This window comes from Toxoplasma gondii, chromosome VI, assembly GCF_000006565.2.
Source record: "Toxoplasma gondii ME49 chromosome VI, whole genome shotgun sequence".
NCBI classification, from domain to species: domain Eukaryota; phylum Apicomplexa; class Conoidasida; order Eucoccidiorida; family Sarcocystidae; genus Toxoplasma; species Toxoplasma gondii.
Genome location: NC_031473.1, coordinates 42,363 through 55,514, shown reverse-complemented (window position 1 = coordinate 55,514; position 13,152 = coordinate 42,363). Strand labels below are relative to the sequence as shown.

The 13,152-nt window shown below is 50.2% G+C and overlaps 3 protein-coding genes across 3 annotated transcripts; all 3 read right to left on the bottom strand.

Annotated features, from left to right (window-relative positions):
• Positions 1-4,816: 4,816 nt before the first annotated feature.
• On the bottom strand, positions 4,817-6,274 carry TGME49_238073 (hypothetical protein; the record flags this gene model as incomplete). The annotated part of the gene is made up of 2 exons (XM_018780517.1): positions 4,817-5,053; positions 5,741-6,274. The coding sequence occupies 2 exons, from the start codon at positions 6,272-6,274 to the stop codon at positions 4,916-4,918; spliced, it is 672 nt and encodes a 223-aa protein (XP_018637700.1). The 3' UTR covers positions 4,817-4,915.
• A 121-nt stretch (positions 6,275-6,395) lies between these two features.
• On the bottom strand, positions 6,396-8,868 carry TGME49_238070 (glutaredoxin domain-containing protein; the record flags this gene model as incomplete). Its single annotated transcript, XM_002366458.2, has 5 exons — positions 6,396-6,485; positions 6,952-7,197; positions 7,493-7,627; positions 8,307-8,408; positions 8,725-8,868. The coding sequence occupies 5 exons, from the start codon at positions 8,866-8,868 to the stop codon at positions 6,396-6,398; spliced, it is 717 nt and encodes a 238-aa protein (XP_002366499.1).
• Positions 8,869-10,281: 1,413 nt separating this feature from the next.
• On the bottom strand, positions 10,282-12,772 carry TGME49_238060 (EF hand domain-containing protein). Its single transcript, XM_018780516.1, has one exon. The coding sequence runs from the start codon at positions 11,908-11,910 to the stop codon at positions 11,134-11,136; it is 777 nt and encodes a 258-aa protein (XP_018637701.1). The 5' UTR covers positions 11,911-12,772; the 3' UTR covers positions 10,282-11,133.
• Between the last annotated feature and the right edge of the window lie 380 nt (positions 12,773-13,152).

The window sequence follows — 13,152 nt, the reverse complement described above, 5'->3', positions numbered from 1 at the left end:
GCTGAAGATGTCATCTTCTCCGTCTTCCGTGCGGTTCGGCGAGGTCGAGAAACTCTCTGTTTTGCCGAGTCGCCTTTGCGTTTCTTCTTCTTCTCGCGAAATGCAGACGCACAGATCTCGCCAGGGCCTCTTTCCTCCTGCTGTACAGACAGGTGGCGCGTCCCCCGCAGCGTCTCAGGACGCGGTTTCTTCCCTCTGTTTGTCCTCTTCTCTCTCCTCAGCCGTCGCCTCGCCTGTTTCTCCAACCTTTGAAAATGCCTCTGGAGATTCATTCTCCTCTCTCGGCTTCTCTGGACCTCTCTCGCCCCTCCACTCGCCTGCAGAGGAGGAGACAACTGCAGCTCTCCCGGCGGTCGCCGTCCGAGAAGAAAGCTGCTTTTCTGAGGAAGCGAAGAAGTTCTCGGAGAGAAGAGAATCAACGCGCGTCCAGGAACAGCAGCAGGAACAACGAGACACGAGGGCAGAGGAGACGACAGGAGACAGAGAAGGAGAGGGAGATGTCGTCGTCCAAGAGAGGGAGACAGAGCACTTGAGCGAGGCCGAAGTCCATCCTTTTCCGCGAAATTCCAGTGACACTGCTCTTTTTCTCTCTTCGTCTCTGGACAGTGAGAAGACAGGAGACTCTTCTGCTTCTCCCCGCGAAGCACTGCTGAGGCGACTACAGGGACATCTGCGTTTTCTCTCCAGTTTCAGTACCACACAGCAGTTGCCTCCTTGCTCGGCGCTTTGGAATGCGAAGACGAAACATGCAGAGCGTCGCACATCTTCCACGACGCGCATGAACTCGAGCGAGAGAACATCGAAAGACTCATCCAAATTGCAAACAAGACAATCAACGCCCGAGTACGCACAAACGAAGAAGACACACCTCAGACAACCTTCAGCGCGGTCGACTACATCCCGTCACCCTTCTCTCCTTTCGTCTCATCCTTCTTTTTCTCTCCCTTCGTCTCATCCTTCTTCTTCTTCTCGCCAGTCGACTTCTCTCCCTTCGTCTCGTCGTTCGCGTCCTTCTTCTGTGAAACGGTCTCCGGGGGGTCAGAGCACTTTGAGAGACAGAGGCTCTGCTGCCTGTCCACCGCAGAGAAGCGTCAAAGCTTCTTCTCTTCGGTGTCCATGCATCTCCCCTCGGCGGCGCCTGCAGATGTCCGCCGCTTCGGAAAAACTGCGGGGAGAAGAAGAGTGGAGGAGAGAAGCAGGAACAGAACGAAACATGGAGGAAACAAAGCGAGACACTGGCGAAAGGAAACCACTGACTGGGCGAGAAGAAGGGAGAGAAGGACAAGACGTGAGAGAAGGAAAAAACGGCACAGAGAGAGGAGAGAGTGGGGTGGACACAGCGTTGAAGGGACTGGCGGAGAAGGAGGAGGCAAATAAAGTAGGGGGGACAAAAAGCAGCGTTCTGGACGAACTCGAGTCTGAGATCGAAAAAGGAGTCTTCAAGGCTGACCTCGTCATAGCTGCTACCACAGAGGAACAAGGAGAAGAAGGAGCAGAGGAGAAAGACGGCTGTTTCAAAGACACCGAGGAAGCGCGCGCCCAGTCGAGCACTGCCTCTTCGCTAGCAAGACAACAGAAGAAGACTCAGCCAGCACAACGGAGAGAAGAAGAGAGAGAAAGAGAGGGAGAAAAAGAGAGGGAAGGAAGAGCTGCGGCAAGCACAGGTAAAGGAAGATGGTCGGTGTCAGGAGGTGGAATGGATAGCCCGAGAGAAGCGACAAAATTGACCATGGAACAAGAGAAGAACGCAAAACTCCTCGAGGATCTGTGCGTCAAATTCACTGCTCACAAACTGCTGCAGATGCGCCGATCGCGGGCGGTCGCGTTTTCCAGGGAGGGAAGCGAAGGCGAAAACCGACCCGCAGATCTTCTTTCAAGAGCCGCGCGAACTTCTCGAGGTGACATGCGAAGCACAACGAACGAAGAAAAGGAACGAGGAGACAAAGAGAACGGAACCAGCGGAGTGACCGAGGAAGCGCAGGAGGACGAAGAAGTGAAAGGACGCTTCACCGAGACATGCTCGTCCATTCGACTCCACCCTTCTTCGACATCTCAACAGCCTCGCAAGACCCGGGGCTCTGTTGCTTGTTCTCTCTCTTCTTCTCGCTCTTGTTCTCTCTCTCGGAGTGTGCGTTCTGCCGGTTCTTTCTCTGACCAGCAGACCGAGCTTCCTACGCTGCTTTCTCGTATCTGCGGTCCTTCTCTGAAGAAGGCAGACGCGGCGAGGAAAGCGAACACAAAGACTGGTCAAAGTGCGAAACGATATGAAGAAGAATCTGCGCAGACAGCTGAAGAGAGACTACCGGGGCAGGGAGTGGGGACCATCTGCCCGTCGTCGGTCCGCTCGACGAAGAGAATCGACGAAACGCCTTTTTCAGCTTCGCCGACCTCGCGCGTCTCTCTTCCTGCCTCGGAGAAATCTGATTGCCGCCTTCCCTCGTCTCCCTACTCTCCTGAAAAGCGTCCTCTTTCTTCTCGCTCTCGACGTAGACACGTCATTCTCCTCACTCCTCTCCCTTCTTCTTCTCCCCTCGCTTCCCCTTTTCTTTCTGCTTCTACTTCTTCCTCTGCGTTTCCTTCTTCTTCTTCTTCCTCTGCGTTTCCTTCTTCTTCTTCCTCTGCGTTTCCTTCTTCTTCTTCCTTTGCGTTTCCTTCTTCTTCTTCCTCTGCGTTTCCTTCTTCTTCTTCCTCTGCGTTTCCTTCTTCTTCTTCCTCTGCGTTTCCTTCTTCTTCTTCCTCTGCGTTTCCTTCTTCTACGCGAAGAGCGACTCGTCGCGAATGCACAGACGCGCGTCGGAGTTTCAGGAGAGGCGAAGGCGAGGCAGACTTTGAGAAGATGAGAGAGACAAGCGCAGCGAGACGAGAAAGGAGAGAAGATGGCGCGCGGCTGACAGACCTTCGGGGGAAGGAAGGAGCCTTCACTGCTTCACAAGACAAGAACAGAACAAGGAAAAGCAGAGAGCCTTCTGCGAATGCTGGTGCTGCCTCGCATTTGCATGGAGAGCAAAGCTTTCGTCTTCTTCACTGCCCCAAAACTCTACAGCCTCGTTCCTCTTCAAGTTCTCCTCGCGATGGCACACCGAGCTTGCACAAAGGGAAAACAGAAGGCTTCGTCTCCCCTCGGACTCGTCCATGTTCTTCCTTGCCGCTCCACTCTCACCTTCCTGTCGCGTCTTGTTCTCGCTGCTCTTCTCAGCCTTTCCAGCCCTCGTGTCTTCCTGTTTACTCAGCGTCGCCGTCACCTCTTCCTTCGTTTGTTCATCTCAGTTCTCTTCTCTACGCCCCCCCGCCGTCTTCACACCTCCCCGCTTCCTCTCCTCAACTGTCGTCTGCTCTTCCTTCTTCTTCTTCTCGTCCTTCTTCCCTTCCGTTTTTTCCTCAGGCCTTTGCTCCAGCTGGATGCACTCCAGTTTTTCTCGGTTCTTCTGAACGGCCAGTCTCTCGCCCGCTCGCGTCCTCTCTGTGTCGCCCAGCAGAAAGAGGGAGCGCCTCTCACGAGAGAGAAGCGAAAGAAAGTCGTTGGTTTCTTCATCTCGCGGAGGCAGAGAAAGAAAGCAGTCGTCTTCGACCTCCTGAGAGAGCAGAAGAGGCGCGCGGCCAGGGCCGGTTTGAGCAGAGTGGACGCTGGGGAGCGAGCTGTCCTTCCCTGTCTCTGCAGAGGAGAGGGAGGAGGAAGGAGACACCCAGCGGAAGAGAGGAGACAACGCAACTGATGCTAAGGGTTTTGGATTCCAGAGAGGAAGGACTGCGTCTCAGAACGCAGCAAGAATTCGATCGTCTTCCAAGGATACACGCAGCTGCTTCGCCGGAGCAGAGGCGACGCAGAGAGTTGGGAGAAAGAGGACGCGAAGTGGAGGCTGCAGACCCGCCGCCAAGGAGAAACATTTCTGAGCAGTTCACGAAACAGGAGAGGCGAACGCGACAGGTGAATTTACAAGAAAGAGCAGGAACAGAGACACTTGAAAGGCGGCGCGTAAACAAGGGAGAGACGCCGACGCCTTTCTCCGATTTCTCCGCGCCTCCCGAGTTATGGGATGTCGCTCTCCGTGTCTCTCCTTCTTTTCCTTCTTCTCCTTTCTTCTCTTTTTCTTTTCCGTCTCCTCCTTTTTTCTCTTTCCCCTCTTTGCGAAGCTGCGGCAAAGTTCTGCAGACAGCGAGAGGACAAGCGGGCAGCTGTGAGAGTTTGAGAAGTCTCTCGGCCGCAGATGGGGTCGAGAACGAACAAGAAAGTCGAGAGAAGACTGGCGACATGTGAGGAGGAAAGCCGAAAGAACGTGAACAAACGAAACACGGGAGCGACAAAAAGAAATCAATTTTGCCTCTGCAGGCAGCCAGTTCTTTTCCGCAAAAAAATGTCCCAATACGTGTATCAAACACACAGATGAAGACACATATGCTTGTATATGCACATGGATATATCTGCACATCCATATATATATATATATTTATATATTTACATATATATATATATATTTATATATTTACATATACATATATTTATATATTTACATATATATATATATATATATATATGTAACACATAGGTACGTGAATATATACGCATTTACATTTACATGGATATATATGCACGTTTTATATACATGTTTGAGTGCGGATAAAAACAGCGCAAGAATACAGCAATTTCTGTATATTTTTTAGCGGCAAAGTTCCTGTGCGTCAAATGGAGTTCACCGAAAGTTCCTCGTGGCGCGTTGAAGGAAATTCGAAAATATTTTGTGCATGCAGCGTGCTCAGAGTGATGGATTGCGCAGCCGCTTCGCTTCGCGACAGCATGCAGAGACAAATTTCGGTGTATCGTTTTCTTTAGGTGCCTTTGCTCCTCTTCGAGTGTTATTTGCCTCTGAACAACAGCACGACTGGGAACTCCTCTGCAGTCCGGGACAAGAAAATTGTTTTAGAATGGGTGTCTCTCTCTTATCCGCACTGCCGCCTTTCTCGAAGTGGAAGTCGTAGAAAGCCGCAGTGCATGCAGAGCACGAGTTCGCCGGGCTGAGAGCTTTTCGCTTCTTCCGTCTCCTCCTTTCTTGAGCCACTTGCAGCAAAAGAGAGATACATGGCAGGTTCATTGCATGCAGACGAGACAGGGGAAGGGGAAGCGGTCTCGAAAAAACAGTTTGCAAAGAAGTCGCTAAAACGCCTTTGAAATCTCTGGTCTCTTTCGTTCAAAATCGAAGAGAGCCATGTCGGCACCAGCGTGTTGATTCGGTGAGAAAATCGTGTTCCCGCTTTCGCTTGAGATCCCCAAATCGTAGATGCTTTTCTCTCTTGTTTCCACCCTCTTTCTCCTTTCCTTCGTTTCTTTGTTCTCTGTCACTGTCGTCTTCTCTCTCTTGTTCCCTTTCGGCTCTCTTCCTCTATCTGTGCCTCTCCTCTCTTCTCGCTTCTCGCTCTTCTCAAAGGAGCGTACGCGCAAGTTAGACTGGCGCACATGGAGCTCGGCATGTCGCCTCACGGGAGGCTCTTGTTTCAGAGAATAGGAAATGAGGACAGAAGAGAGAAAAGGCGGAACGGATATACGCGACAGCGGCGAGAGAGCGAGAGAACAGCAGACACGCCCCAGAGGTCGAGACTGAGGCAATCCGTAGAAAAGAGCGACGCGCAGGCGGTGCTTCCACTTGAGCACCGTCGCCCAAGAAATTCCTCAAACGCCGACTGCCTCAGGCAAACAGCGGTTTCGAAGAGACTCAAAGAATTGCTCATAAAGTGGGTTCTTCCTCACCGGAAGCGACAAAAAAAGAGGCGAGGTTGAGGGTCGAGGGTGAGGCACAGGCAACACAGAAGAAAAAACCACGCCTGCGCCAGGTACGCATGCACAACGGAAAAAAAAGCGGACGCCCGAAAAATGCACGAAAGGAAGAAAAGAACTGAACGACGCTCGGGTGTATGTACACCAGAGGAGACACCAGCGGCTTTCAGCGGGAGAGGAGCGCCGCCGAGCGCAAACGAGGTGTGGACAAGAAAGACACGATGAAACAGTGTGGAGAAGCAACAGCGAAAATGCAGGAAACATCCAGACAAACGAAGCATTTCTTGCGGAAAAAGAGAAACAAAGGAGAGATAACAAATGCCTCCAACGGGAAAACGCAAAGAAAACAACACTCTGCACCTCCCTACAAACACACACACATACGTATGTGCAGATACGCACAGGCATTTGTGCAGAAATACACATAAGCCAAAAGCTTCTACATACGCCTATTTCTGCTCGCTGCAGAGACACTCTAAACCACCCATACAAATATGCAGAAAACATATATTTATATATTTATATATATTTATATTTATATATATGTATGTCGGTTTCGCCATACACACACACATTAGTGGATAATCATACAGATACTTCTGTATGTATTTGGAGCGCTTGCCGCGTCTTAAGCAAAGGCTTCCGGGGGGAACACTTCGTTGAAGGAACCGTCTTCACACAGTGCGCGAATAATGTCGACTCCGCCAATCAACTCGCCCTGAAAAGAGTCGAGAAAAGTCGCATGTCTTTTTGACAAGACGAGAGAGCACCTTTTCCGAGCACAGAAGAAGGAAATTTAGACACAAGGCATACGCTGCCCTACTTAGATGATACGGAGTGGACCTCTGTCTCGTGCGTCTCCAAAAACAATCCCAGATCTGTCGTAAGTGTACTCACCCTATGTGCATACGTATACACACATATACAAACATCAGTGATACACATGGATACATACACCTAGGTAAATCGATACATACCTAACGAAGATCGCTCGTCCACCTCCCTCTCTCTCTCTCTCTCTATATATATATATATATACATATATTCACACGTCAACAGGTCTGAAAAGACCGACAAATATACCTACATGAATATCAATGCGTATATATATATATATATATATATATATATATACATATATATGTATACGCATATACATGTATATGAGTGAATTTAGAATTTACCTTGACGTAGACTTGGGGGTAGGTAGGCCAGTTGGAGAATTTTTTTAGGCCTTCGCGAACTTCTTCGTCGTCGAAAACGTCGAAGGCGCCGAAGTGCACGAGTCGCTTCTCGGCGAAAATGCCCATCAGTTGTTTGCTGAATCTGCAGAAAGGCGCTTCTCTCTTCCCCTTCATGAAAACCATCACGGGGTGACTGTTCACCAAGCTCGAGAGTCTCTCCTCCAGAGAAACTGCAGTGTCTTTCGACTGAAAAGCAAGCAAAGACAATCCACACGTCTCCGCGCATGCATACTACTGAACGGCGAGCGACGAAGAATCCTCCGCTGACGCGCCTCAACATTTCCTTCTCGAGAGTTGACAACGAATTCGCAAGACCTTTCGCTTCGGAGAGAAACCGAGCCCCGCATCGGCAGCGTCGTCGAGTCCAGCAGCGAGAGCGACATCCGTTCGAGAGCACCCGAGAGTGCCTGTGGAGTTCGAAGGAATAACTGGTGAACTGAAAACTTGACTTCGAGTCACAGAACTCCTCTTTCAGACTTACGGGTGGCTGGTGAGAAGGCTGCAAATCTCTCAGAGAACTCACGAGAGTCGAACGTCCTGCATTCGTCCATGCCGTCAGAGCCTTCGCGACTACGGCAGGAAGCGCCCCCACGAGTCTCCCCAGGAGTTCTCCATCCTAAAACGAGGCGCAGCAAAGGCTCGAGAAAAAAGAGGAAATGGGTGAAGCGTCGCTTCCGAGGAGAGAACAATCTCGGCGAATCGAGGTCGTTCTTGTGACCGCTTGCCCTCTCCGCAGCAACAGAGGAAAAAAGTCGCTTTAACGTCGCGTACGGAATACTTAGGTCTGTCTATTTATATTAACGATAATGGATTTGGCAACATTGACCTCTTTAAACACGCATAGAGACAGACGGGCTTTGAATGCAGAGAAGCAAACGCGCGTCAAACGGGGGGCTCTTTGTCTCGATTCGACATCGTGGTTTTCGGGTGGAAACGTTCGCTTGGCTTTTCAAAAGGACCGGCAACGCGTGGAAAAAAGGAAAAACATTTCTGTTCTCGCGAGCTAGTAAACCGAAGCGAAACAAGTCGACGCGTGCAGGAAAAAGTTCTGTTTTCGACAATCGATATTCCCAGCAGTGCAGCGCTTCCAGGCGTTCTTCGCAGCGACGACAGACCACGATCGACGCGAAGGGGAGGAACTCCAGGACACAGTTTTTGAAGGGAAGAAACGATAAGGAGCACAGGACGAGAGAGAAGGAAGAAAGGCCGAGAGAGAAGGAAAAGACAGACAAGACACAAACAGAAAGACGAAGAGAAGATTTTTGTGGATGCAAAGATACGTTTTTCAGACTCACTTCGTAAAAGATTGTTGTGGGAACCTCGGTGACGCCGTTCGCGTGGGCAAAGCATTTGTTGCTCGCGACGTCCACAACGCCGAATGCGACGGTCGGAAAATCCTGAAAAAAAGACAGAAAAAAACACGAAAATATGCAGCGAGAAAAAAGACAAACCTGCTTCCCCTCCCTATTTCGTGCACAAAATATACATTCCTACATCGACACAAAAAGATATAGTTCTTTCACAATCTACTCACCTACAATTGGCTTCCGTCGACTGCAAACATATGCAAGTACGATATATATATATATATTATATATATTATATACAGACAAATCGCTATGTTCATGTGACTACTAAAGAGACATGCCTGTACCGCTACAATGTCTATTCGGCTTTAGAACGTGAACGAGAGGAAATGTCGACCTTGTGTACCTCTTGAAAGTTTTCAAAGACTTCCTGCATTTGTTGGGAGGGTCCGTGGGCGGCTTGAACGAAGAGAAGCGCCCTCTGGCCGTTGGCCTTTCGAAAGGCAGTGGCTTCGTCGCCATTCTTCAGCATCTGCACGCAGCCCGCCATGGTGTTGCAGAGGAAGACGCGGAGAACGAGGGAATTTCAGCGCGTCGGATCCAAGGCTCCGTAGGCCAGTCGAGCAGAGAAGAAAGAGAAGAAGACCTCGGCAGAAAAACGAAAACGAATGCGTCGTCGCGAAACGTGCGAAACGATTGTTTCTAAAGTCGAGGGGTTTCTCCGCGTGCGATTTTGCCCAAGTCGGCAGGTGTCTGTTTACACTCAAGGAAGCAAGCAGCACACTGACGGTGGCCAGCGGATAAGAAGCGACATGCAGGAAAAGGAAGGGGAAATGCAGCTTTGCACGCGAGAAAAAGGCAGAGACGCTGTCGCAGTGGCGAGGTCTTCGCCAGAGAAAACAGAGTCTTCTTTCTGCCGCTTGCATGCGTCTGGGTTTCGCATGCTTGCGAGAGACACGAACGCGCGAACGCTCTCGTCTCTCCAGCGTTTTCTGCTTACCAACAGACACACACAGGGTCTGGATCTTCCAATTTGACGAGGAAATGCTCGCGAGGCAAGGCTTTTTGAGCGGAGGAAGAATGGGAACAAATGACTTCATGTGGACGTTGCGCGCCGGTTCTGTGCACCAGGTTTCCGTCGACACAGGGGCGGATCTGTGAAAGAGTCTTGAAAACAGAGCGGCGTGGAAGTGTTCCCTTATTTCAGTAGAAAATCTTTTTTCTAGGAAGTTGTCGGTCAAATAGGCCAGCAAACTCAGGGGGCAAGGGGTTGATGATCACGAGTTGCTTTTTTACTTCAGATATCGAACAATTCGTGACAGTTCGCTCCACAACTGTAATGTTCTAGGTCGTTTCAGGGGTTCTCAGGGTGACATGGCGCAGGAACTTGTTTCTGCAAGTATTCTTCGGTTGTTAATCGGAATTGTTGTGAAGGAGGGCACGAGAGAACTCCAGGGGGAAACACGCGTCGGGGTGAAGAGAGCATCAAGAATACAGGCGTAACTTCCTTGTCACTTTGCCTCGACAGACGCGAACCCGTCGAGCGATATCAAAGCTCTCTTTCCAGAACAAAGTGAGTGGCCCTACACATATATCGATAAAGTCATCTGTTGCTACGCCTCTCATGGAGCTATATATACATATATGTAGCTGCATTTTATCTAGTCGGAGGTAATGGTAGGGAGAGGTAATGCCCCAGAGCTATTGGCATATTCATATATATATATATATATATATATATATGTGTATGCCAGAGATTTTCTTTTCTAGAAGATAAGTTGTCGCCGAGGTGGTGGAGTCTTAGTGAATTTTTCAAGGAAGTCTTCAAAAGCTTTTCACTCGAATCGGCTGCAGTGCAACTCGTGTAAATCTAAGCAGCAGCAGAAGACTTGGACTGCGCATCTCTCTCTCAGTTTGTCTGTATTAATACAACGTTACAGCCTGTAATCGTTCAGGAACTCGCTGCATTCTGGCGTCCCTCCAGACATGCGTACGCCAGACTTCAAGTCTGAACAAGGTAGAAGATTTCCATGTTGCCTCTCATCCTTGAGTTAGAGAGACTGCATTTTGCCCGGAGGGGAAACACCTCCGGTCTTGTGGGAAGCTGTGCTGGAAAAAGCCGTGAAGGACAGCCCCAGCCCTGGGATTCACATCTAATGCGAAATCCGTTTTCCTGCTCCTCTGACCATTGCCGACAGGAAATCCCTGCTACCAAGTCCCGTCTATCCACCGAAAGTGCGAGAAACACAGAAAAGTACCTTCAATACATTGCAAAAATATACAACCCTCTCTATGCTTATATTTATTTACCTATACTATGGTTACTTGTTCACACCGAAGTATGTTCGTACAAAAGGCAGCCACATGTGAACTGTTGCCCTCTCTGCAAGTTTCCTGTTCCGAAACGGAAAACAAGAAGCATTTGCGAGACTGCCCCAAATCACTTAATTCCCAGGCACCTCACTGGATCAATTCCCTCGGTTGCATGGCGTCCAACGTCGGAAAACACCATTTGTACGCGATTTCGGTATGTGTTCATTCTGAAGATAGTCTCGGAACTAACTCCGTTCACGAAAACCCCAAAGCTTCCTTCGTTCCCATGCCCCCCTCTGCTGAACTGGTGTCTTGGAAATACGTTCGTTGCGTTCTCTGCATTTCTGTCCAACGCATCCCTCTTTCCCCCGCATTTTCGTGCGGCTACAGCGTGGTCCGCACCTTGCCAAAATACCTTTGCTGCTTCGCCCTGATACGGGAGAGCAGCACGGCGAGAAAGTGCTTGAGTCTGCATTTGTGAAACAGCATTCGCCAGAGAGTTCTAGCGCCGTTTGGCGCTCCGTCTTTGCGGCGGACAGATCGGCGAACGCCTGCCTCGGGAGTAGGGTTCGCGAGGAATCGTCCCGGTTTCCGCCACGACTTGATTCCTCGTGTCGCGGAGTTTCTGGATGTCTAGCCGATCGTCTACTCTGGGTCTGACTCTAACCTTGTCTCTAAGAAACGGGAAGACTGCGGAATTCGTGTCGGTTTGCCAGGGGGCTTTTTCGTTGTCCACGACCGGGCAGTCTTGTTCCCAGAGCGACGTCTCGAGGATGGTAAGCCACTGCGCCGGGGTCACTTTATCTGTCGTGGGAGAGTCGACCGCGTAAAAGCCGAAGATCTTGTTCATGTTTCGGTTCGCCGCCTCTTTGTCCATGATGTGGCAGAGGTACGAATAGACGTGGTCAATATCTAGCCTTCCGTCGCGATCTAAATCGATCAAGCGGTAGATCAAGTAGTTTGACAACTTCTGCGGTTCGCGCCGGCGCATCCCGCACTTCGCAAACGCGTACAGCAGAGCGAAGTCTGAAAGTGCCAGCCTGCCATCTCCGTCTTCGTCCACTTCCCACAGGAAAGCTTCCGCCTCGGCCTTGGTCACGCGGATCCCGTCCCGGAGCATGCTCCGACGAAGGTCTTCCGGGCTGAGCCACCCGTCGCGATCATCATCCAATTCCGCAAACACTTGCCGAATCAGCGCAAGCTCCTGCGGCATCAGCAGAGTTTCGGCTGTGAAACATCCGCCCTCCGGGCAAGAACCCGAGAGAGGCTGCGGTTTCATCTCGAGCAAAGAAGGCAAATTCCGCAAAGAGTAGGGATCGGCAGAGTTGCCGGGCAACTACTTCGAGATCCGCGTGTCCACTGAAAGGTGTCAGTCCATCCTTTTTTCTTCTGCAAGCTGCATAGAAGTAGTTTTATGTAATAAAACTTGCATTTAAATGGATCTAGCAACCCTGGAGAAACTAGGTACCGCGCTCTGCTTAAAGTTGCCTTTTATCCTCGGGTGGTAATAACGGCTCCTAAGCTTGTAGTATCATTGATCGGAATGTTCTTCTCGCAATTGCCATTTGCTACGACTCGAAAAACCCGTATACCGTCCACTTCGCCTGGACAGCAGTGTGCAACGATAGTGAATGTCAAATATCGAGCCTGGACATCCGTTACTTTCCGGTGAAACAGCTCACCGCAAACGCTGGAAGAGTGCTCTTTCACCTTGGATCACTTCGAGGTCTCTACCGGTCTAAAAGGGCGAAAATGCCGCGTTTCGGTTCTGTAAGGCAAAAGACCCACTTCATTTCCCCACACGATTGGGCATGGTCGAGTCGCCCGGTGGTTTTTCTGCAAACAAGTAAGTTTCCTGTTTGTAGGGGATCATTATTATGCACACACAACATGCGGAATGCTTCCTGTCGCAAAGTAAGAAGACGAGATGCTCTGCTGCATTTCCTTTCGAGACAAAAGAAGCACACAGCCAATGCTTGCTTCAATCCTCGCTATCCCGCGTGTGCCGATCCCTGCATTTCACTTTACAAAGCAAAGAAAACGACTTTCAAGTTACGTGACCGACGTCAGGCAGCCCTGGTGAACCCTCGAAGTCGGGGCTTCATGCACAGACTGTGGGACGCGTTCACGGCTTTTTCGGGATCAATTTTTGTTGAACAATTAAAGAAAATGACCCGCTGTCACTCCGAAATAACCTTTATCCAAGTTCTGGAAACGAAACGCCTTGTGAAGCAGAGTTGGTGACCTTCCCTAACTCGGGACTCTTCCTTATCAACGTCAAACCACGGGGAGCCACCGCAGAGTAGAACCCGTATCCTGAGGAATTTCCTAGATACATTTTGACAGACTTTTCCACAACACCGCACTGCCGCCTTCCCAGCCGCCAAATAGACGTTTGCACGGAAAGTTTCAGCTCGTCTTCTTCGATTTCACACGGAGCTCCGTTGTCACTCAAACAGAACTGTGAACGTTTTCGCACCGAAACAAGTTCATCTTTTAAGGCGGTCGTGTGTTTCCCTGC

Excerpts from the sequence above, each read along its gene's own strand:
- TGME49_238060 (XM_018780516.1), bottom strand. The coding sequence starts at position 11,910 with ATGAAACCGCAGCCTCTCTCGGGTTCTTGCCCGGAGGGCGGATGTTTC.